At 39.6% G+C, this 25,760-nt stretch overlaps 1 protein-coding gene and 1 pseudogene across 1 annotated transcript; one reads left to right on the top strand and one right to left on the bottom strand.

Annotated features, from left to right (window-relative positions):
- Nucleotides 1–1,889: 1,889 nt before the first annotated feature.
- LOC102541144 (serine protease 58-like) lies at nucleotides 1,890–10,122 on the bottom strand (annotated as a pseudogene).
- Nucleotides 10,123–15,884: 5,762 nt separating this feature from the next.
- Nucleotides 15,885–20,999, top strand: PRSS37 (serine protease 37). Its single transcript, XM_072965387.1, has 6 exons — nucleotides 15,885–15,918; nucleotides 16,263–16,377; nucleotides 17,795–17,936; nucleotides 19,215–19,468; nucleotides 20,051–20,187; nucleotides 20,750–20,999. The coding sequence occupies exons 2-6, from the start codon at nucleotides 16,344–16,346 to the stop codon at nucleotides 20,888–20,890; spliced, it is 708 nt and encodes a 235-aa protein (XP_072821488.1). The 5' UTR covers nucleotides 15,885–15,918; nucleotides 16,263–16,343; the 3' UTR covers nucleotides 20,891–20,999.
- The last annotated feature ends 4,761 nt before the right edge of the window (nucleotides 21,000–25,760 follow it).

Consider the following 25,760-nt stretch of genomic DNA (forward strand, 5'->3'; position numbering starts at 1 on the left):
TGATGGGCATGTCAGGATAGAGGGAGGTGGATGTGCTTGTGAGAGAAGACAGAGTACAGGCTTCGTGAAGTTACTGGTAAACCAAGTTAAAATGTGGGATAGGAAAGGAAAGGCTTTGGAATCAATTATCTACAGGATTTGAGTTTAGGAGAAATGGACAGGATAATTAGAAAGATACTGACATTCTCCAAAAATTAGTAGAGTCATTAACAGTCCAATCATAGTTTAGATAGGTAGATAGATAGATAGATAATTAGATAGATGAGGGGATGATTTATCCTTTCCTTTTTATAGCAGGGAGTGAGATGAGATGGAGAGAAGGGAATTCATACCAGGAAAACTCAAATCCAGATGACATGAAGAAGTAAAAATGCCCAATAGTTGAAGAATTGATGACCCAATCAATCAGAAAGGCTTAGAATTAAAGGGCATGATTCAATCTAGAACAACCACAGACGGAGGAAGGCAGTCAGGTGTGTGTGACTGGAAAAGTGAGGACAAAAGTATGGGTAGGTTGTTGGGAAGATACTGCCAATGAAAAGTTCAGGCTGCTATTTGCTCAGGACAATACACCATCTGGAATATGGGGTAAGGATGGAGAGTATCTCCAACAACTCGGAGTAGGAATTAAGTCAACAAAAGGGTGAAACACGTGGAAACTGTTAAAATTACTAACTGTGGCCAATTCTTGAACCCCTCCTAAGCACACTGAGCATTCATCACATTATATCTGGTCCCCATAATAGTCTCAAAAGGAAGGACAGTTTTGATTTTGTGAAGCTTTGTGAAAGTCAGTGATTTATATCAATTGTATAGCAGTTTGAGCAAATGAATCCCAGTACTTCAGAGCACTGGACAAAACAAAACGGCATTTTACATTTCAGATACTCTGAAATTTCTTGAATGCTCAATATTCTATATGAAAATTAACAGGTTTTGGTTCAAAATCAGTTTAATCTATCATGGATTAATGAACCTTCGTATGTGGAGAACACACTTTTGGAATGACAAACAAGTGTCTTTTGGGTGTGCTTGTGGATGGAAGTGTGTGCCCATGAATCCCTGCATGGCCTAGAAGGTACATTCAGGGTCACGGATGAACACTCCCAAGCAAAATCCTCATGAACTCTATCACTTTGTTCCCCTTTAAGAAAGTATGTGTGATTTTTAAGCGAATAAAAAATCAGTGAACTGGAAGGAAAGTGTATTGGAAAAAACCCACCCTACCATTCATGAAATCTTCAATATCTGTAATATGCATTACAGCAGTACCTCAAAATACAGAAATCCTTAATCCAAAAATTATACTGACCTTTTAGTGGCCTCAGACAACCTAAGCAAAATTTGAATTCTATAGATCTTTTAAGTAGCCAATGGAAACATTAACTACAACCCCCATAGATACACACACACACACACACACACACACACACACACACTCATTCACCCAGGAGACATTTGGTCATTAGAAGAATTGCTAAATCATTTCAGACAAATACTATTCAGTTATGTGGTTGCATCTAGCCCAAATAGACTCCTGATAGTTACTGTCCATCATTTCTACTTGTTTTCTGTGTTCTCAGGATAAAACAGTGAGTATTTTAACAGAAGTGTCTGAGTTGGTAGAATCCAAAAAGCTTCCTGGGTGAACTCTACTTCTTAAGACCAGCATTCATGTTTTCATCGTTATAAACACTCACTCATGAGCTGGGGATTAGCAAAGAAGCAGTTAGAGAAACGAGAGGATTGCCAACACCCAGGAGTCATTAATGATCTCTTTCGAAACTCCAATCAAGCCTAGATCCTAGGAAAAACTGAGACTGAAATACTCAGTGTGGTTGTCATGGATCGGCTGGGATGTAAGGGTGTCAGTAGAGTTCTCTATCAGCTTATTTTGTAGACATAATGTTCTTGATCCATGGCATGTAGCTGTGGATGTCAGTGAAGACAACAACACGATCTCTCAGAATACATCCGGTTGCCCAGATATAACTCCATGTAATTCGCTGCCACATGTGACTGGTGCAGCTCTGACCGCCTGCCAGACAGAGCAGAGGGGATCAGAACTTCCCTCCCGTCTGGGAATTCCTTAACACTTGAAAAAAATGAACGCTAGTATATTGACCTGCAAAAGGGCCCCAGATATAATAGTGTGAAAGCTTCTTGCCGCTGCACTGACTACCCCTACCTCCCAATCATCCCTAGACAGAAATTTCAAAACAGTAGCTGGAAGATATAAAAATCTAAAAAATCTATTTCTCTCATCTCTAACACAGGGTGGGTGAGACACAGTCATCTTTCTTCAACTCTCTGTGCTTTCAGCCTGACTGCGAAATATAGACCCTCAATGAAGGATGAGAGGTAATGGAGACACAAAGGCAAAGAGGGTTGAGCTTATAGGCAAATGAGATAAGAAGGTTACCTGTCATTTATCTCTGATTTGTGCTATGCTTCCTATACAGAACATGTCTTAAAGAAACTTTTCACCCAGTAATTTTTTTCACCCAATAATTTTTCTGAAAATTATACAGGTTACTTCTTGAATTTCCTAAGTACGAGAAATAAAGGAGACTTTCATTCCAATTTGCATTTTCATAAGGCATCTTGCCTTTTTCTCCTTCACGGCCTCTTTTCAGTGAAAATGGGCTTCAGAGGAAGAACTGATGGAATATAGCATGGATTAAACATATCCTCCTGCTCACTTATCGTCTTTGAAAGATGATCAGCATCACAGAGTGGTACCAACCAAGACACTCCACACATCAAACAAGATCTGAATCCAAGCTCTGCCATCATCAAGTTTGTGACCTTGGACAATTAGTTAATCCCCCTAAGTCTTCATTTCCTCATTTATAAGATATAAATCCTAAGAAAACTTAGACGGGAGAGTATAGTGGTAGAGCACATGCTTAGCATACACAAGGTCCTGGTTTCAATCCCCAGTACCTCCTCTAAAACTAACTAAATAAATAAACCTAATTACCTCCCCCCACCAAAAAATAATAAAATAAATAATTTTTTAAAAATAATTAATCCTAAGAAAACTTATCTACTTGATGTATGATGACAACTAAATGACATGTATAGGATACTAAGTGCCTGGGACATAATTAGTGCTCAACAAATGGTAGCTATTATCATCGTGCTGTAATTGATAACCATATCACTGTAACTGATAACCATATCGCTGTAAGGTGATAGATAAAGGAAAAATATAATTTTCATCAACTTGCAAATTAAGATTCAAAGAAGTTAAAGAATTTGTCAATAACCCTAGAATAAATAGCAGAACCAAAACTCAAACATAAGTCCCTGAATCCCAGATTTCTGCAATGTGTGCCCCATGTGATAGATACATGCAACACTTTGATTTAAGATTTGATTCCCAAAGCACTCTGAAGCTCCAAATTTGTTGCTCTCTTTCTAGCTTTGCACATGTGCTTAGAAATACATTCCAATTCCTTCCCCTAGTTCCTCAGAGATCCTGAAGATGTGAATATATCTAAGGAGGCAGCTAACTCTTCTTTTTGACAGTCACTCACCAAAAGATTCTTTATTCTCTAAGCAGGTGTAAACCGGGCAATTTCTAACATTCTCTGCCTTGACAGTAGGCAACTGAAAAATGCTGATGGAAAAGAAGGTAAAGAGGAACAGACAACTTGATCAGCATAAGATCATTTTTAGGAGAAGTAACAGTGAAGTTTGGGTGAACAATGATCTTTTCATAAGGCAGAATCTCCCCAGTAAAGTCTTGAAAACTCTGGCTACCACCATTTAAGATGACCTGGAGATCTCTGGAAAATGAAGGAGAAAAAAAAGATTGATACTATCACACATCACAAGGCTAATCACACACACACACACACACAGAGTTTCCTTCCATAGTGACCCATTAAACCTTCTCCTCTCATCTCTGTCCATTTGACCCTTTATGCATAGCCACCACATGTGGTCATGTAGGTTGTCCACTATACAATTCAATGGGTTTCCATTCACATAGATTATAGCGTGAATGGTGTCTCCAGGAGTTAAACAACGCAATAGCTTGGTCTCCAATCTTAGCATATTTCCAGGGAGAAGCTCCAATTCAAGATCTAGAAACAACTGAAAGAAGCATGTGAGTAGATAGTCACGGCTTCTCTGAAAGTAGTAGGTTCTGTTAGGAAGGCTCTTTTGGGAGTTGTGGGGGAGACAGGAAATAGGAGATTGTACAAATGAAATAAATAACATTTTATAGAGTTGAAATATTTTAAAGCTAGGGAGGATCCAAATATACTATGCTCTACTCATCTCAATCAAAACTTTGCTGAATTAACAGGGTTTTCTGAGGGTCCTTTAGGAGAACAGTAGTCAAAAATCCTGGATGTTCCACTGAAATCCAACTGAGATCCACTCACTAACATGGCTCAAGACCCTATGTTCAGAAAGAACACTCCTCTGAGACCCCTGAGTCTCCCTCTCAGGGATCTCCCCAACCACATTAGTGAAATAAGTACAAATTGGTACTGAGCATAAATTTTGTTGGTGCACTCCCAACTGCTAAGTTTATTTTGCCTCCTGACAGCAGTACCATCTGTCTCTCCGTCTGTTCTTGTCAGTTTGTTTGGAGTTTATAAGATAAAGTCTAAAGGACTAGAAAAGGAATAGGCCTGGTAAGTGCATTCTTGAGCCAACCCCAGGGACTGACAAGTTCAGAAGAGCTCATCAGAGCAGCATCCTTCAGACAAACTTTGCTTTGGGTCACATTTACAAAAGATTATAAGGACTTTCCTTAGTCTTGTTTTTTGTGTGTTCCTGAGAACTACCATACTTAATTTTATCTGCTTGGAACAAAGGATTTTGCTGGGCCTCCAGGTGGAGATGACTTGTCTTTGGCCAAGTTGTCTTTGCTGACTGTTGCAGTATTTCTCATTGGATCATCTCAGTCTGTTTGGTCCTCTACACCAAACATATGCTCCCTTCGATTTCTGAATATTAATTGCATTTCCATCATCACTAATAAACAGAAAATATAATTGTATGCAAGTACTTCAATTAAAATATGATAGAAAAATATAAAGCACTTTAAGAACAAATTTAATAAGATATGTGTGAGAAATGTATGCAGATAATACAACACTCTTGAAATGCATCAAAGGGATAAACATAAATAAATAGAGAGCTATCTCAGATCCATGGCTAGGAACAATCAATATCAGAAAAATATCAATATATAAAAAGTCAAAGCAATTCCAAATAATCCCAACAGAGGTTTTCATAGAAATTGACAAGCTAATTTTTAAATTTATGTAAGAGAATTCCTAAGCATTCCTGATGAAGAATAAGATGGCTGGGCTACCATATCAGAAATCACAAATTATGATAAAGGCATAATAATTAAGGCATTGTGGTCTATAATAAATAAACCAACTGAACAGCAGCAACAACCCAGAAACAGACCCACGTACAGATGGAACTTTGACAAATGACAGAGTAGGCACTGTAAATCACTGGGGAAGAAGGGGACCACTGACAAACGATATTTGGATTTTTAGCTTAAAAAATGTTAAAAAAAATGAAATTGGATCCCTACTTCACATCATTCACAAAAATTATAATCCAAATTATGTAAAATTTAAATATGAAAATCAAAACTTTAAAATCTGTAGAAGTAAGTGTAAAGGAATATCTCTCTGATCTTGAGGTCATAAAAGATATTTTCAACTAGGCACAATGCTCAGTAATCACAGATAAAGACTGATAACTCGTTTTAATTAAATTATATTGAAGTTAAGAGCTCTTATTCATCAAAATTCACCATAAAGAGAAGATCAAACCACAGAATGGAAGAAGATATTTTCAACATATGTAACTAGCAAATGAGTAATATCTAGAGCCTTTATAGAAGTCCTACAAAGCAGTATTTTAAAAATTTAATACACAAAATGTTCAAAAGACATAAAAGAATATTTTCCCAAAGAAACATTATTGTCAGAAGGAGGAAGAGGAGGAGGATGGTGGGGAAGGGGGGAGATACTAATTATCACTACTAGTAAAGGTAATAAAATTCAGACCATAATAAGATATTTGACACTTAATCAGCAAAAAAATTGAGAAGTTTGATAATATCCAATGTTGGAAGGACTCATAAACTGCTGGAGGGTATGTAAAAGTGAACATTTGCATGCTCTATGACCAGCAATTCAGCTCCTAATTACATACTCTAGTTATATACCAAGAAGTATACTTAGAGATATAAACCAATATGTGCATATATCAACACATATATGTACAAAATATATATCACAGACATACATACATATATATCTTTTTTTCCCTGCTTTTTAAAACTTTATTTCAACATAACTATACTTATAACACACTCATACTGGTTAAAAGAATGCAATTTAAATTTAACTTATCCTACACAATTTGTACCAAAAACTTGGTACATGGTTTGCTTTAAAATTTAAAAAAAAAAAAAAGATTTGCAATCTGGTTTATTTTTCATCTATTACAAATGTATATAAAAGATCTCCCATTAAATGCTGCTAAAGCAAACAGTAAGAACCTTGAGAAATTAACCTTTGGTTTGTCTCTGAAACATAACATGTATGGCACTGTAAAAGCTTATAAAACTAGTGCAACAAAGCATTACAACGTTTCGATGCCAGCTTACAAGTTTCATAAACTAATGGATGTTGATGAGTGGGAAGGGCCTATGTACATATATGAAAATGTAAAATCTATCTGATCTAGTTAATATTACATGTAGATCACAAATCTACACAAACCCAGATTCAGATAATTTCTTAAATCTGAATTAACACTATCAGTCCAGTTCATCTGCTGAGGTCAACAAGGTAACCACACAATAGCTGTTTTCCTGATATATGCAAAAAAAGAAAATGAAGTTCCTTTCCCCAGCCTTTCAGTCAAGAACTGAAACTACAGGAAAGGTACTACTTCCATTGTCAACATTCATGGAGAGATAAGTGATGACTTAAGCTTAAATCTGAATTAGCATTCATATGCAAAATAGTCCCCAAAGTTAAATACCACATGACATTAGAAGTGACTCTAAAAAGTAAAATGGCCCTTCTTAGAAGACTAGAGTAAAACATGAACCATAGTTGTAAAAAACCTTATCAAAAAATGCAGCCCTTTGTGAATTACACCTCAATTTACAAAAAAAAAAAAAAAAAAAAGCGGTGCCATAGAAGCAGCCCTGAAAAGGGAAAATATAACTTAAAATATCTTGAAAAACCAATGTGAATACAGGTTTAGAAGACAGTTAAAAATCAATATTTTTATATGGCTACCTAGGATTAGGCTTATAATGTATTCTAAGTATTTCAACTTTCTCTCTAGCACTAATCATTAATTTACAAATAACATGTTTACTTTTTATTCCTTTATCAAAAGGGAAAATTCTAGCTTCAATCCTATCCAGGAGGGGAAACTGAAAAAACAAAGATTCAAACAGTCCCATGCAAATATCACATTTTTCAAATCAACTCCCAACTAGACCAGAAGATCATATTACTAATGTAGTTTTCATGGAAAAAAATTTTAATAAGTACAAATATATGGCATTAAGGTTCAGAACCTAATATAGGCCTGACAATCAAATCCTTATTTTCCAGAATCAAGGACTCAAGTCTATTCAATTTCCAGTAACAATGTTTTCACGGATCACTTTAAAAAAGGATTGTAATTTCCTTCATACTTTTGCTTTGGGCATTCTAGTCTTAAAATCTAGATAAGAAAATTGGTCCCAATTCCCCAGAAATCAAATCTTTTTCTTTTAAAGTATCAACAAATCCACAAAAACCTATTCCCCAAACTGATCTCCATTCTATAATTTGTACTTAGCATGAATCTTTTCATATATACTGTAAAAAGTAACTTACATAAAATGTACCCATGAACATTAAAACTAGTTGTTAGAAAGATTTAACTAGGCTTATAATTTAAGATTTAAAACATAAATATTTGCAGCTTGACTTTCTGTTGACAATGATTGTTGGAGTTGAGAATTCACCCAGAGTTCAACGTCATTTACAAATCTCCATCATGCACACAAAACACACAAGCAAAACACAACTTACTCCTCATATCTTGAGAGAATCTTCCACTTCTTTAAATCTTTGGCCTCCCAGTCAATTCCAAATTCAAATGTCTTTTAGCTTAAACTTCAAACTCTCAGATTTTTAACAAGTTTTCCACCCACACTTCAATACTTTTCCTACTCCTTCATGTTGCATTGCCAAACTCTGAATCCTGCCTCAGAGATCACCAAACAAAAGAAAATCAATGAAATACAGAGTGGTTATTTCAGAATACAACATGGGAGGATCTAAACTGTTCAGGGTTCCCTACTGGGATGATACTTTATTAGACTACAGTGAATAACTGCTACACAGATATATATTTTTAAGGTACATGGTACAAGTATGTTTAAAGTAACTGTTCAAAACAGTAGAAAACTAGAAATAACTCAAATATCTGTCAAGGGAAGAATGAACCAAATTGTGTGACATTCACGTTGAAATATTATATAGCAATGAAAAATAAAAGTTTGGATGAATCCAAAAGTTCAGATGAATCTTAAAACCATTAAGAACAATTTGCAGGTTTATTTTTATTATGTATGTGAGATATATTATACCATATTACTTTTTCCTTTCTGAACATGTTAAACATAAGGCTATGTAGTTAGGTTTTATCCGGGTAGCTGAGCTCCCTCCCCTTCACCATCAAATTCTTAGGATTTCCTGATCAGCATGGGTTTTTCACAATTTCCATGAGAAGTGTTGAGTCCCAGCGTTGAAGCCTTAACAGAGCAGATTGCTCCCCATCACTTATGGTAAGAAGCAGTGTGCCGCTGTTATCATCCACTTAGGAGCAATCAGAGTCCCCATACAAGACTGGTTACTGGATTTCAAGTATAATAAGTAGAAAAGACTACTTAAGCCTTTGGTATCTTCACTAACAAATGAAATAACACCTGGAACACAGAAAGAGGAGACTCAAGGGATACAATCCCGCTGAGTAAAGGGAACCTGGGGTGGTTACGGAGATTTCAAGACACCAGTGTCAGATAATACAAGTATTTACCACATTAATCACCTAGCCTGCCCTGTGGTAGTAGAGTTCCATACTGTACAAACACTGTACTAAGTGATATAGGTACTTTAGAAAACTTTTAAATTTTCACAGGAAAAAAAAAGTGGGTGGATAATTTTTATATTATTTTACAGAGTAAGAACATTAGGAAACTTAGTTAAAGCCACACAACTAGTGAATGATGCTTGGTTCAAGGATTCCGACTTTAGTTTGATTCCAAATCCTATGTATGTACTTCTTCTCAGCAGGACCTCCCTGCTTCTCCTCACCCTGTCTGTAGCTTTTCAGAATGGCTTAGCTCATTTCCAATCTCACAAACTCTTAAGGCTTCTTGGTTCTATCCATAGTCACAGCAATGCAGTCTTTTCTACAGCAACCTTTTCCTACTAGTGGACTGCAGGCTTGCTGTGAGGCCAGTCACCATGACAATTAAATAAATTTAAAATTAACACTTTAATTCTGGCATGAAAATACTTTGTACCGATGGGCATTTAAATATAGTACAGTACTTTTTCTCTGGAAATAGGGACCTGGATTCAAATTCTAGCTCTATCCTCACTACTAGTATGAACTTGAACAAATTATGTAAACCTCTATATCTTCACTTTCTTATTTGTACACTGAGATCATAAATGAACTTCTCTCTTAAGGTTGTTGTGAAGATTAAATGTGTTAACGTATGTAAATAGCTTGGAAGAATGTTTGACATATAATGTGTGTATTCAATAAATGTTATTTCTTGCTAATGCAGTTTCAAGAACATTTTTATTTTTATGTTAAGAAAGTGCAAAATAAAGCTCAGAAAAAGACAGACAAACCCTCTCTATGACCCCCCAAATAACTAACATCAGATAGTGACTGATAACCACCCTTCTTTTTACTATTGCTGTTTCTTTACCAGTGACAGCTCTAGCCCTAATTAATCCTCCTACCTCCTAAAAAAGACTTTTGAGGTACCCAGTTACCAAATTGCTTCTTCTTGACTGCATCTAATTCTGAACTGACCCCACACATCTAACTTCATCTTCAGAATTATCCAGCGCAAGTTCAAACCCCATAAGACACTCCTTCCAGCTCCCCCTTGCTGGGGCACTTCTGAGGTTCTCTGAAGTGTGTTCTCCCTGCTGCATAAAGCAAAATAAACCTCATTAAAAGAAAAAATTACTGGTGTGTTCTTGGTGGCATTTTGTTAGTGGGTTCAACAAGTTAGATCATATCCTGCTTTCCCCAGTTTAGGAAAGGAGGCAGGAAAATAAGAAACTATCAATTTTTAAAATCTATGTTCCAGTTTGGGCTTCTCTTGCTACGTCAATTTATATTTCTGGGTCTATGGGTTTTTCATCTACACATTAAATAGTGAAGGAACAATGATTTATAAAATATCCCCAGCATTGAACACAATGCCTAGCACATAGTAGGATCTCAGTACATATGTACTATACAAATGAATTAATGAGAGATTAGGGTAGAGCTCACTTTGTGTGCAGGGGTCCACTGGAAGTTTCTGAAATTAATGCAACAGTTTTATGGATCCATATGTGAAGCAAGCATCATGAGACGACTGAAAGTTAATATTATGTATACATACATGTGTATTTTATTCCAAATCTATATATGCATGCATTTACTTTTTTAATTTACTAAATATTTATATGTACCAGGCAATACACTGGATGTTAAATATAAAGAGGTATCCAAGCAAAAGCAGACTTTGTCTTCATTAAATGAGGGAGGTAGACAATAAACAAATAAGCAGGCACATGAGTGAATAGTTACAAATTGTGATGAGACAGTAACAGTGTTCTACAAGAAAGAATAAATAATGGCAGTAAATGAAGGATCTAATTTAGTCTGGTTAGCAAAGAAGAACTTGCTGGGAAAGCAACAGATAATATGAGACATGAAAGATGAGGAAAAACGGCCATAAGTTTAGGGGAAAGAGTTTTCCAGGAGAGGAACTGCATGTGCAAAGGCTCAAAAACGGGAAAGAACTAGGAGTGCTCAGGAATCTGAAAAGAGCCAGTGAGAGTGAAGCATAGAGAGCAAGGAAAACATTGGCCTAGAATGAGCCTGGAGGGGAGGCAGGAATCATCAATCAGGTCTTCGAAGCCACAGTCAGGAATTTTGTATTTTATGCTAAATGTAATAGAAATATTTTGAAGAATTTGATGTATGGGAGTGATATGATCCAATTCTATTTTTTAAACATCACTTGCTTCTGACTAGACATGAGTGGAAACAGGCTTAAATAAAGCAGACCTAGCCAGAAGTGATGTGGCTTGTGCTAACGTGGCAGCAGTTAAGATGGATGTGAGATCTGTTTCCCTAGAGTGGACAGGAAATCCAGTTAAACACTGTTTTGATAATAGGACAAATTGCTTTAACATGTAGAGTTAATTCACCCTTTTTGTTATTACATAAGGTTTTAATAACAATTATCATAAAAAGATTCAAAAGATTTCAAGACTAAAAGGGGTTCTGACACTCGAAAAGGCTGAGAACCACTGGCATACGTAATGCCATTCCTTCTTACTCTAAGGTCTTCCAGTACATAAATCTAAGTCTTTTTTTCTTTATTATGTAAAGTAGACTTTTAATCTTTAAATTCATGCTACTTAGAAAATATATAGGCAAAATACATACTGGTGGCACAAAATCTCAGTGTTTACCTTCTATATTTGGATATAGTATGTCTCTTTAAAACGTATACAGCGACAAACTACTACATAGAAAATAGATAAACGACAAGGTCCCACAGTATAGCACAGGTTGGAACCATACTCAACATCCTGCAATAAACCACAATGGAAAAGAACATGAAAAAGAAAATGTATATATATGTGTGTGTGTGTATGTGTATATATATATAAAAAACTGAATCACCCCATTGCACACCAGAAACTAATATAATATTGTAAGTCAACAATACTTCAACAACAACAAAAAACAGAACAAAACATAAAACATATACAGCTACACACACACATTTGGTTCTTTTATAGGAGGATAATTATACAAAAAGAATGAAATAAAGCCATTAGCAGCAACATGCATGGATCTAGAGATTATCATGTTAAGTGAAGTCAGACAGAGAAAGACAATATCATATGAAGTCACTTATATGTGGAATCTTAAAAAATTAAAAGACACAAATTTTATTTACAAACCAGAAACAGACTCACGGACATAGAAAACAAACTGGTTACCAGGAGGGGAAGGGGTGAGGATGGATAGATTAGGAATTTGGGATTAACAGATATAAATCTAAGTCTATTTAACTCCCACAGTGTATCCCTGATTCCAGACCATCTCTTGTTAGCTTTTAAGCCTGCACTACCACTAGCTCCAACTTATCTCTAGCAGCAAGATACCCAGAGTCCTTTCAAGCCACTGGGACTTCGAAGGAAAGCTGAAGAACAGGTCCTGTCCTACTTACAACTGAGTTATGGACCCGGATGAGCCCCTCAACTAAATATTGGTCATTGACTCTACATATGTCCAGGTTTCTTCCCACCAAAGCCCTGATGCCCTGGGACCGAAAGTACTGTGACTTGGAACAGAGCTTTACAAAGTCACTGATTCTAACAGCTCATTGGAAACTTACATATTGACTCTTTTTTTCCTCTCCATTTCCAGTCAGACCCTGTCTAGAAGTTTCTACTTCCCTCTCTACCCAAGTTAGATTCCTTTATTCATCATTTGAACTATGCTTTTATTATTCTTTGGAACTCCCTTGTGCTAACGTCCTTGAGTCATACTTCAGCTGGGCAAATCTTAACTCCATACTAAAGCAACTATCTGTCTTCATTGTGTCTGCAGCTTTAACTTTCTTAATTTCTTTTTTATTTTTTTGATATATCTTAATTTCTCACAGACACAGAACACATAACTACTCCCTCCTCTTAGAAATAGATTCCCCTGACTTGTGTAAAATCACATTGTTTTTACTTTACTGGTCTCTCATCTTCTACCCCTCAAAACATTAGAGCTCAACTCCCAGTTGATCCAAGATGGAGTGAGTACCCCATTCCTCCCAGCTCCTCTCTTTTACAACTAAAAACCCTTGTACAACAGGCAGAACAAGCAGACTCTGAACGTTGAAAAGAAGACAGTGGACTGCGAGAAACCTGGGGACTTTAGGAAAAACATGGCAGCAATAACCCTGCATTTACTTTTTATGTCTCCATAGATCCAGGACAGGGCACAGGAGCAGCCTGCAACCCAGAACCACCGACAGGCAAAGGCCAAAAGCAAGCAAACAAACAAAACCTCCAAGCAAAACCCTGCTCCCCTTAGCTAAGGGAAAGGGGAAAGGGTGGTCTAACGGAAAGGAAATCTTTTGGACAACACCCACTCTAAAAAAAGTGGGAAAATGCCCACCCACCATGGCTTCACCAGAGCTGAGCAGGGAGCTAACCTTCCATCCCCAGTCTCAGTGGAAGCAGGCAATACTCCAAATCCCCAACCAGGCTGGTGTGCGTAGGGCAGAGGGGAAAGCTGAGCCTCACCCAGTGGCAAGGAGGGCAAAGGGGGAGATGCGAGGCTGGACTAACAGGGCTCTACTTCCCTCCCTCCACCACGCCCTGCCCTGCGTCCCGAGGACCCAGCAGGTTGCTGAGCCTTCACCACCATCTGACAACAACGAGACTGAACAAGGCTGTGTAAGGCAGAGCTGGTCAGCACACTGCTTCTTCCATCCCTTGGTAAAGCAGAGCCCAGTGGGGAGCTGAGTTTCAATCCCAAACCTTCAATATGGAAATGTGCTAGTTTATGCAAATCTTCAATTCCCTTCACCCCTTTGGTGTGAGCAGGGGCCAGAGGGAGCTGAGCTTCCGCCCCTATTTGGTGACAGTAAGTGGCATGTGACAGAGCTCCATCTTCACCCAAAAGATGTCAGCGTGGTTGAGGAGGGAAGTTAACCTCACCCTACCTATTCACAATGAGGTATTATGAGTCAGCACTCCCCTCCTGCTGGGATGGTGTAACCAGGGTCCAGAGAGAGAATAAACATTGACCTTCACCCAGACCGGGGTCATTTCTAAAATCAAATGACTCAGTCCACTTCCTTCCTCTGCACTCCAGTCCACTGGCTGGGTCCTCTGTCTGAAACAATCCACCTCACTTCACTTGGTTAACTCCACTCACTCTAACACAGGTTTAGGATGTTTCACATGTTCTTAAAACTTAGAAATTATGTCTTAAAACTTAGAAGTTATGTTTTTCATGTTGCACATAAGGAAACTGAGGTTCAGAGATGCTACATTTTAGAAAAAAAATCTGAGTAGAAGAATGTCAAGTTGAGCAACAGTAGAAAATCACATGCATTAGTTCAAGCGAGACAAGAGTATGACTTGGATTAGGGTGACAGTAGCGAGAATGGAAAGATATGGATGAATTTAAGAGATTTCAGGAAGTAGAATGGACTTTGGGGTTGTGTGGTCGCAAAAACAGAAAAATTAAACAAGTGGAAGGTAGAGTTTTCTCCTAAACTAAGGAAAACAGGCAGAAGAATGAATTTGAAAGGCTGGAAGAATGAGGAGTTTAATTTTGACTTGTTAAATTTCAGGAGCAGAAAAAAGATGCAAACAGTGGTTTACAGGAGGCAGTTGTATATGTGGGACCAGAGCTCTGGGCTAGAGACACCAGTTTGAAACTCATCAACAGGTAGTGGTTCCCAGCGCCAACTCCTCCAGAAAATCTGCTTTTCTGTTCTTAGTCCTCGTACGCCAAAACCAGCCTCAAACTCCCTTCCTGGCCCAGAATCTTTCCAAAAGATCTAGGAAAAACAACCTGAAAGTAAAGCATATCTCTTTCTCAAAGTTTTACCTGTTTTAACTAAGCCCAGTCCCACGACAGAAAACCTTCCACAACTCCATCTTGTCTTCAAACCTCGAGTGTATTTCATAAACCAGCCCAACTTCCAACGTACCCCTGTGTTTGTTGTGAGGTTCAGGAAAGTATGTGCCAATTTTTCATTCTGCATTTCAGGGAATTTGTGTGAGGGACTGTAAAGCTTTCCAAGATCCATGGATGCTGGTTAATTAGCTGAAGTCTGGAGGATGTGGTTGAAAAGTTGTGGGCATCCAGTCATACATAGATTCGACTTCTAGTCTTTTCAGTCACGTGTGATTTTGAGAAAATCATTCAAATTCTTTGTTTCAGTTCTGTCACCCATAGATTGGGGTGGGGGATGATACCAGCCCCAGCCCTGTCCTCTATCCAGGGTGGTTGTGACACTGGAATGAGATTATAGGTTTAAGAAATTTTGAATGTTCGGAATTATACAAAGTGTTTACTTTTACATCTCAGACTAACCTGATATAAAATCTCCACCAACAATGCCTGTAAAGAATTAGCTCAGTGCCTGGGATTCAGTAAGTGCTCAATGAATGTGAGCTATTAGCGTCGCTGCTCTTTTTCTTGTTAGAGTGTGCTCCCAATTATCCAATGACAGTGGCAGTCTATGATTAGGTGAGAAATCTTTTCATGAGGTAAATAGCATTTAGAGGTCCTGCCTTCTAAATTGTCACCAATCATTCAGTAGATCTTAGATCGAATGTAATCTAGAATATAAAGCATTCCCCATCTGTCAAAACTGCTCTATGAATGCTTTTTATTTTCACATTTTCTTAGCTCAAAGCTGCTGATCACAACAACCAGACCAAGCTGGTGATGATGGCTGAATGATGAAATAGTGATCACAGGGAAAGATGAAGCCAGTGTAATAAAGATGGGAGGGGCTCATGGGAAGTATAAGTAACCATCGAGGGGTTCAGAGTAAACCAAGGGACACTGCCTTCCTGAACTAAGGTGGGGAATCCTGTCCTCCACAGCCCTGGCCTCAGAAACTCCATGGGGAAATAAGTCTTGAGCCTAGAGCTCCCTTTCCCACAGGCAGTTGAACTACTTTTAGGCAGATGGACTTCTAGGGACAGCAAAGAGGGACCTGAATCCAGAAGTCTAGGAACTAGGCTTCTTTGTCCTTCCTGAGAGACCCCAATAGAGGCACAGTTCCCCCCTCTCCACCTTCCCTGAAGCAGTAGGGCCTCCATCTGTCTGTAGGGAGCCCTCTTCTTCCTCCCTGTTTTTGCCCAGAGCTTCTTTCCAACCTCACCACATGTCCGCATCCCCAACCACATCCACGATTCTCCCAGGTGTTCCCGAGGAGAAGACTGAGCTGAGAGGTCCATGCTCTTCTGACCTTCCACACCTCACAGGGAAAGATCTGGACTGCTATGAAATTTATCTTCTGTTTGAGTATCCTTGCTGGTATGTATCCATGACCTTCTGCTCTGTTCTATAAGGAACAGGCTAATGTAGGATGGAGTAAGGCAGATGCAGGATGTGCAGAAGGTGCAAAAAGAGAGGCAAGAAAAACTGCAGAATGAGCAGAACAAGGGTCTCCCTGCTCAGACCCCAGTCAAACGCTCTCAAGACAGGCTGAGCCCCCTGTGCTAAGCTAAGGGGTACGTTATGGTGTACACCTGCCTTGGAGAAAGCTCAACAGTGAGTGTTCCACCCTGGTTATTCCAAAATGTGGGCCCATCACACAGTGGATAAGTCTCAGTGTAGTCACAAGGACAGAAGACCTCTGATCTCCCCCCTTTTTCAAAAGCTTACAGACTCAGAAGGCAGGGAGTGGAGAAGGTGGGAACGAAAGGTCAAATGCAAGGGCCCTTCCTCCTGCACTCCCTGACGACCACGAAGTTCTTCTGATGGCAGAATTTGCAGGCGAGGCCTTTCCCACCACTCCCTGACTGCCTAGGTTGCATCGCAAATTAGCCTTGTGAGCTTGGACAAGTTGACTAATCTACCTGTGCTTCAGTTTCTACAGTCAAAGTGGGCATATTACTAATCTACATTATAGAGCTGTTGTGAAGATTGAATAAATCCATGTAAAGCACTTAGAACAAGCGCTCAATATCTCTTCTCCTTATTAATACACCACCTTTTTCCCTTTGTGGTTTCTAATTGTGTGACCACACAGAGGTCCAGGCCTAGGCTTGGGAGGACTGGCATAAGAACCAAGGGCAGCTGAGACAAGAACACTATTTCGGAGACTAGAATCAGCCTTCCTCTCCTTTCTTCTCTAATTTTTTTTTCTTTTTGATAATTCATTTATAAAAGCACCGCATGTTCATCCTAGAAGATTTGGAAATACTAAAAAGTAGAAAAAATAAACATCATTCATAATCTCACCTCCCAGTCAACACTTGCCAATGCTTTGTTTGAATTTATTCCCTAACTTACTTCCACGTTTCATATGTTTATTTTTAATGGTTTATTTTTGTTTATTTACTTTTTTTTAGACAATCAGATTAAGGGATTAAATGTACATTTTTATTATTTTTTAACTTAAAGAAAGGTTACCAATATTTCCTTTGCTGTTTAATATTCTTTATAAATACAATTTTAATATATATGATGTTCCATTTATTCATGCGCTTTTTCATTTCAATGTCCAACATTATCGTATTGGACATTCATAGTTCTGATATTTATTATAAATCATGCTAAAATGGTATGTCACTTTGATTTGCATGCTTATTAGAAAAAAATGTCAAACATCTTCACATTTCCTGGCCAACTGATTACTTCTTTAAAATCGTGCATATCTCTTTTCAGCTAGGAAGTTGTTGACTGTCTTATTTGTTCTAAGAACATCTTATGTATATTATTTTCTCAGGGACATTTTTGTCCGCTCACTCATCCGCGCAGAAGGAAGACCATGCTCCCTATTTGGTATACCTCAAGTCCCACTTCAACCCCTGTGTGGGTGTCCTCATCAAAAGCAGCTGGGTGCTGGCCCCTGCTCACTGCTACTTACCGTGAGTGTTGGGCACCTTCACCCACTAAAACAGCTAGTACTCATTCTGCATTGGTGGCTCTCAGACAGAAGCACTTTTCCCTTCAGGGTACATCTGGCAAAGTCTGAGGATATTTTTGGTTGTCGCACTGGAGGGAGGGGTGAGGGGAGGGCTGCGCTAATGGCATCTACCTAGCCAATAGAGGCGAGAGCAAGGATGCGGCTGAATTCCCTACGATGCACAGGACAGCCCCCGACAACAGAGAATTATCCAGCCCAAAACATCAATAGTGCCACTGCCGAGGAGCCCTGCTCTACGTATTATGCCTCCTCAGTCTTCCATAGGTTTTTCAAGTTTTTTACTGGCCATGTGAATGTGTTTTGTCAGTTAAGGACCAGCAGGTAACTGATGGTAAATTCAAATTTGATTGGATCGAGAATTTATAAAAAGAACTTACAACAAAGGTATGGTCTAGTTACAGGGAAAACACAAAGAACAGTTCAGTCCCCCCAGGTTTAGTATTAGAAAGGTGCAGTTACTACCCCTAGAAGTATAAGGGATGGGGGGAGAGAATGATTACAAGGCGGGAAGGGGAAATAAAGAGCAGGTGAGGGGCCAGGGGAGAGAAAGCTCTGCGTGGAGAGACTGCCTGATAGGAGCTGTAACCTTTAATCAATAAACAGCCAGCAGGCAATCTGTGGCAACCCTGCTGGAAGGAAGATGGGAGGACAAATACTCCAGCCTCACTCTTCTCCCTCCAAATACTTTCTCTTGCTTCTTATTGGCCAAAACCCACTTAGACACCAGAGGACAAGAAAGCCCATTGATTTCATTCACATGTACCACCTTCCGGAGTACAGAGTAGGATGAAATAGGGTTGTCAGTAGCTCTGATGATGCCAGCAGGAGAGAGCCAACACTCGAGTCATCTCATTCTCTCACCCCCACCAGAATGGAAGTGCCCAGCTGGACAGGCTAGAGCTAGGGAGGAGGGAAAATAGTATTTCTATGACTTGCATGCTTCTCCTCTCTGCTACATTACAGACATTAGATGAACACATAGTGGTTAAAGGCTCCACCACTTAACTGTGTGACCGTGGGTGAATACCCTTATGTGCCTCCATTACTTCATCTGGAAAATGGGGATTCAAAATAGAATCCAGCTCAGAGATTTGCTGTGAGTGGTAAATGAGGTAATCCCGAATCCAGATGAAGCACCTGGCACCGTACCTGGCACCCTGCAACATTCAGTATCAGCTTTGATGACGACGATATTTCTTCCAACCCCTTACCCCTGCAGAAATCTGAAAGTGATGCTAGGAAATTTCAGGACCAGAGTCAGAGATGGGACAGAGCAGATACTGAACCCGATCCAGATTATCCGCTACTGGAACTACAGTCATAGTTCCCCCCAGGATGACCTCATGCTCATTAAGCTGGCTAAGCCCGCCAACCTCAACCACAAAGTCCAGCTCCTTCCCCTCGCCACAAAGGCCGTCAAGCCAGGCACCGTCTGTCTGATTTCAGGTTTGGACTGGAGCCAAGATAACATCGGTGAGTGCACCTCCCACAGGAAATCGGGGTCATCCGTTATCCCTGAAGAGGAGCACCCATGTTTGCACGGCGGAGAAGGGAGGAGAATGGGTGGAGACCAAAGGGAGATACTACATGAGTGGTCTGAGGCAAAAAAGAGACCCTCCCAGAAGTCCAAAGCTGCTCCTTTCCCAGAGTATCTAATGCTCCACTGCCTCTTCAGGGCTTTTGGCAGCCTCTGCACAGAGGCCACAGCCTTCCTGATTGTCAGAGCACAATTCACATTAAAGAGGCTGTGCTCCTCCCTCCCATACGGGCTCATTGCACACGTAGAGGACACCTGAATTTGAGTTAGGACACCTCTAATTTCTCCAAGATAGGACACAGAGTAAAACTGAGACCCTACTTTTTAAAGAGACATAAAGCCTATTTCAAGATTCTCAGGATTAACTCATTACCATGCACAAGCTCATTTCTTCCCTTTTTCTCATTGTTTTCTTGACACACATACACAAAAAGAACACCAGTCGAAATAGAGGGTGGTGACTGGAGGGCCAAATAACAATCGTGAACGGAAGGTCTTTTATCCCTGTCTTCTCTCAGGCAGACACCCTGATTTAAGGCAGAACCTGGAGGCCCCCGTGATGTCTGATGCAGAATGCCAGGAGGTGGAACAGGGCAGAAGCCACAGGAACTCCTTATGTGTTAAATTTGTGAAAGTGCTCAATCGACTTTTTGGGGTAATCTTTTCTCTATATTCAGCCTTCACTTACTCATATATGTCTAGTTAGCTATTTAATCATGATATTTAAAAAAATAGAAAGGCCTCATCCTCATCATTCTTGGAGGTTTGATAAGGCTCCAGCAAAGGGCTCTCCTTACAGACGAATGTGTCGGTTAATGGGCATCAGGCAGTACCGCAGTTAGTAACTCCTGGTTCCTATTCACATGGCTGTCAGTGAAAATGGGTATTGCTTAAAAAAAAAATTCAGACTTTTCATACAATGAAACTGCCTTCACCAATTCAAATAAATGGAGTTTTTTACTCATTTTATACTTAAGTTCTAGAAAGGGTTTTCTCTGACCTTCTCAAGGTCACAGAAGGCTAGTGACAGTAAAGCTAGATAAATGACTCAAGCTTCCTGCATCCCGATTCAGTGTTCTCATGACAAGGAGCATGTTACCTCCAGACAGGGCTCATCCCAGTTGACTACAGGGCTCCTGTAAGGAGCAAATCTGACCATAGCTGTCTCTGTGTCTGTCTCTGTCTCTGTCTGTCTCTCTCTGCACGATCCCTGGTAGGAGGTGGCCGTTGCTACTGTCATCTGCAAAGACAAGCTCCAGGGGATCGAGGTCGGACACTTCATGGGAGGAGATGTGGGCATCTACACCGATGTTCACAAGTATATACCCTGGATTGAGAAAATCGCTAAAGACAAATGAGACCATGCTGTTCCCTCTGCATCCCCCTGACTCTGCCATTGGTGATACAAACCACAATTTTCCCCAAATCCAAAATAAAATGTCCAAATACAAACATCTGGACGTATCATACGCGTATCCTATGTCTTGTTTGTATCTGTACCCATATCCCAAAATGATCTGAAGCACCAAGAACGAAACAGGAAATGAGCGCTTCCTACACAGTAGTGGGTTACATCCGTTATCTCACTTAATGCTCTTAACAAGCCTTTTAGGTTATCTTTTATTCCCAGTGTACAAATGAGAAAACTGAAACTAAAAGAGGTTACTTATCTATAGCTGGTAGACAGAGCCTGGAATGGAACCCCAAAATGTCAGATTCTCAGTCCCATGCTCTTAGCCTCAAAACTACAGGTGAGCCCATAGCTTCAAAGTAGATGTTGGCTTCTATTTTCCTGCTACCTCTCTTGTCATTCAAAGGGCTTGAAACGCTCATAGTTGTGGCTAAGATCTTGGATGCTGAAATAAACTCTTCTCAGAATGGTCATGCTTCACCTCAGTGCTACTCTGATTGCAGCATGCTGCAGGGAGGGAGCTAGTGGATGGGTGTAAGTGAAAAAGAAACTTCAGTGACAACCACCACAAATCAAGTCCAAAAGGAGGCCCTGGTAGCTCCAGAGCAAGGTGAAGAAGTCACCTAGATCCAAGAAGAGTCCAGTACCAGGGCAGCAGCAGAGCTTAAGAGGTAGAGATGGCTGAGAGGAGGTGAAGGAAGGGCAGAAACTGGTTTAGCCACAGACCATGGGATTACCAAGGTCAAGAAAGCAGGTACAAGTCCTCTGGTGGAGAACTTGGTAAAACACCTCTCCAGATGTCCCAGATTTGGAAGAATTCAGGATTCCCAAGAGACGGTGTCATGTAGAACAAGGAAGGGTAAAGTAATCTCCCAGCAGATGAACATTCAGGAAACAATCACACACTATTCTTGGGCAATATTTTCTACTCCCAAGGTTTAAAATACAATCTATACTTTAATGGTGTCTGTGTTAAGCAGAATAATGCTCCCCTCAAAATGTCCACACCTTAATCTTCAGAACCCATGAACATGTGACTTTACATGGAAAATGCAGCTTTGCAGATGTGATTATGTTAATGGACCTTGAAATTTTCCCATATTGTCTGGGTGGGACCAATGTAATCACATGGGCCCTCAGAAGAGGAAGGCAGAATATTTGGCCAGAGAGATGTGACACCAGAAGAGGCAGCAGAGATTCAAAGCATGAGAGAGAAACTTCGCCCCCACTGCAGGTTTTGAAGGATGGGAAAAAAAGAGCTACAAGGCAAGGAATTTGAGCAGTCTGTAGAACCTGGAAACGATCCCCTCAGCCACCAATGAGCAAGGAAATGGGGACGTTAGTCCTACAATATCAAGGAGCTGAATTCTGCCAACAACCAAAATGAGCAAGGAAATAGATTCTCCCCCAAAATGAATGCAATATGGATGACACCTTGATTTTAACCTGGTGAAATCTGTCGAGCTCCTAATCTACATCACTGTAAGATAATAAATTCGTTTTGATTTAAGATATTTGTGGTAATTTGTTACAGCAGCCACAGAAAACTAATACAACTTTTAAATCCACATCCCCTAAAAGAACTGCTTTTCAAAATGGGATGTAAAAACCCCCAATGGTTCCCAATTGCCCTGAGAATAAATTCTAAACTTATTAGAATAGCATCCAAACCTCCTTGAGACCTCCCACCCCCCACCAAAAAGCTTTGCTTTTTGCACTTTGAGGATGCTTGCTCTTAGAACCTGTTAACATACTAGGAGAAACCCAAGCCTCATGAGGAACTCATTGTAGGTGCTCCACTGATGCAGCCAATAGGCAGTGTCACTGGCCAGTGGGAGGGCCCCAGGGAGCCAACATCTGACTGCACTTGCCAGAGAAGCTCTGAGCAAACACCATATAGTTCTGCCTAGTTAACCCACATACACATGAGAGACAATAATAAATTACTGTTTTAAGTCACTAAGTTTTCAGGTAATTATGCAGCACCAGAATAGGAAGGAATAGCAAGACTATCAGATAATATTATAGCATCAACACTATTAAAAGAAACTGTAGACAAAAAAAACTCAGCGGTGTTTACCTTGTAACCACAAAGCACTAGTCATAAAACTTACTTGCCATTAAGAATTTATTTTGTAACTAACAGAAAGGAAAGAGATATGCTTGAATTGAAAGGCAAAGTCTTCTTGGTGTGTCTCTAAAAGGGTTAGGATCAATTCAATAAGAAATAAATAAATGAAACAGTTCCATTATCTCTGTTCCCTAACAGGAAGTTATTATAGAGAAAAAAGGAAAGCGCATAGGCTTTAGACACTCAGTCCATAACAAATTAATATAGAAATAACTGCACATATTGAACGTGTGCAACTTGATGAGATTGCACATGTGCAATTGCATGTGATATCATCACCACAGTCAAGGTAACAGAGACATCCTGACACCTCTCCAAGTTGCCCTGTGGCCTTTAGTTTTTGCTTTTTTTTCTTTTGTGACCGAACAGTTAATATGAGATCTACCCTCTCAATAATTTTAAAGTGTACAATATCATATTGTTAACTACAGGAACTCTGTCATACAGCAGATCTCTAGAACTTTCCCATCTAGTGTAACCGAAACTTTCTACCCCCTGAGCAAGCGTTCCCTGTTTCCTCCACTCCCACTCTATGCTCCCAAGCCAATTAAAAGTGACCAATCCCTATTCCATGCCCATTTTCAAAAGCTTGCCCAGAAAAGATCACCCGATTTATAATCCTAAGAGCTAACCCTTAAAAAATCTTTTGTAACTTCCCTTCTGTGAGATCACTGATGTTCTGTTCTTAGTGGTTTTCCCTTGCTGGAAAATTATTAATAAATGACTTTGTTTTTGACCTAGGCTTTCCTGATAACTTTCGTGCGGGTTCTAATAGCTCACGTATAAAGCCACTTATTCACTAGTTACCATCCCTTTCTCTTCTGTTCAAGAAAATCACCCCAGTATCATTTCTCTTTTGTTCTCTGTTCCTCTGTCTCAGTCTCTCTCTCTGCACACCCCCCTTACCATTCTCATCAACATAAAACCATATTGTTATATATCCCACTTAAAAAAAATTTAGATTTCATGTCCTCTACCCACTGCTACTATTTCTCTCCTACAGTTTACAGCAAAACTCCTTGAAAAAGTTGTCTATTTTCACTTTCTCCAATTTCTCTCCATCCCAGGCTCTTGATCCAACTCACATCTGGCTTTTGCAAAGTGTTCCCTCTAAAACTACTCTTTCTAAAGTCACCCATGACTTGGATATTTCTAAGTCCAAACATCAAGTCCAGCTCTCACTTTACCCGACCATATCAGCACCAACTGAAAAAGCACGTCATTCCCTCTTCCTGGAAACATTTTCCTTACTTGGCCTCTGGGACATGATGACCTTTTTTTCCATCTATCTCATTGGCTACTTCTTTTCGAGTCTCCTTTATTGATTCCACCGCATCTCTCTAACCTCTTAACGTAGAGTTTCCCAAGTTTTAGTCTTGGCCTTCTTTTATCCGTATATATCAATTTCCTGAGTGATCTATACCAGTCTTATGATTTTAAATACCATATACAATCAAACAATTCCCCAATGTTTATCTCCAGTTTGGACTTTCCCTTGACGTGCAGTCTCATATATCGTACTCTCACAGTCTACTTTGATAGCTTATCTCAAACTTAACATGTCCAAAATGGAACTCCAAGTCTTAGCCCCCAGGTCAACCTGCTTCACCCACAGTCTTGCCCACATAAGCTGATGGCAAGCTGATGACCCTGCAACTTACCCAGGCCAAAAGTTTTGAAATCATTTTTGATTCCTCTCTTCTCTTACATCAGTCTACAAGTAAATTCTGCTAGTTCCACCTTCAAAACATCTTGACAATTTACCACTTCCTCCTGTCTCCACTGCTACCTCCAGGTAAACCTGCAGGACTGTAGCACCCTGACTCGTCTGAGGCTTCTACTTTGCCTTATTAAATTCAACACTACCAAAGCGATATATGGAAATGTAAGTCAAGTCTTGTCACTTGCCTCTGCTGAAAACCCTCCAATGGCTCCCCATCTCACTGAAAATAAAAGATAACATTTGCACATAAGCCTTCATCTGTAAGGCCTCTAAAAACTACAGACCCCTTTGCCCCTTTGACCTCATCTCCAACTGCACCCTCTACTCCAGCCACACTGGCCTCCTTGCTCTTCCTTGAACACGTTAGACACTTTCTTACCTCAAAACTTTTGCACTTTCCCCAGAATCCTGCATGGCTGCTCCCCTCACTTCCTAAAATCTTTGTTTAAATATTTTCTCAGTGAGTCTCGTCTGACTACCCTATTTAAAATGAGGACCCCCCCACCTCTGGTGGAAGTGCCTTTTCATTTGCTATGAAAATTTGGCAATGTCTATGATAAACCTTAGGATTATGCATATTCTCTGACTTCTACTTTTGAAGTTTTACAAGGATGTTGGTTGCAGCAGAGTAGACAGCAAAAAACTAGTGGGGTTGGGGGGGTTATAGAGTCTTGCTTATTTTTTTAAAATGCACCCACAGTCTTGCCACACACAATAATATGTGTGATCATTTAAAATGGTGCAGTAAAAGAATATGCAATGACATGAAAATTGTAAGTATAAAATTTCATTTACAAAATAGTATATATGATATGGTTTCATTTTTGTGCCCATAACCAACTAATCATTCAACAATACCTGCTATTCTAAACACTGAAGATAAAGGAAGAAAACAAACAAGCAGAAAGATTCCTGTCCTCGTGAGGCATACAAGTAGTTAAGTTTAAAAATGTATTATGTCAA

The sequence above is a fragment of the Vicugna pacos genome, chromosome 7 (assembly GCF_048564905.1).
Source record: "Vicugna pacos chromosome 7, VicPac4, whole genome shotgun sequence".
In the NCBI taxonomy this organism is placed as follows: domain Eukaryota; kingdom Metazoa; phylum Chordata; class Mammalia; order Artiodactyla; family Camelidae; genus Vicugna; species Vicugna pacos.

Excerpts from the sequence above, each read along its gene's own strand:
- PRSS37 (XM_072965387.1), top strand. The coding sequence starts at position 16,344 with ATGAAATTTATCTTCTGTTTGAGTATCCTTGCTG. Across the intron at positions 16,378-17,794 it reads CTGTTTGAGTATCCTTGCTG|GGACATTTTTGTCCGCTCAC; the intron begins GTATGTATCCAT and ends TTATTTTCTCAG. Across the intron at positions 20,188-20,749 it reads TGCTCAATCGACTTTTTGGG|GAGGTGGCCGTTGCTACTGT; the intron begins GTAATCTTTTCT and ends GATCCCTGGTAG.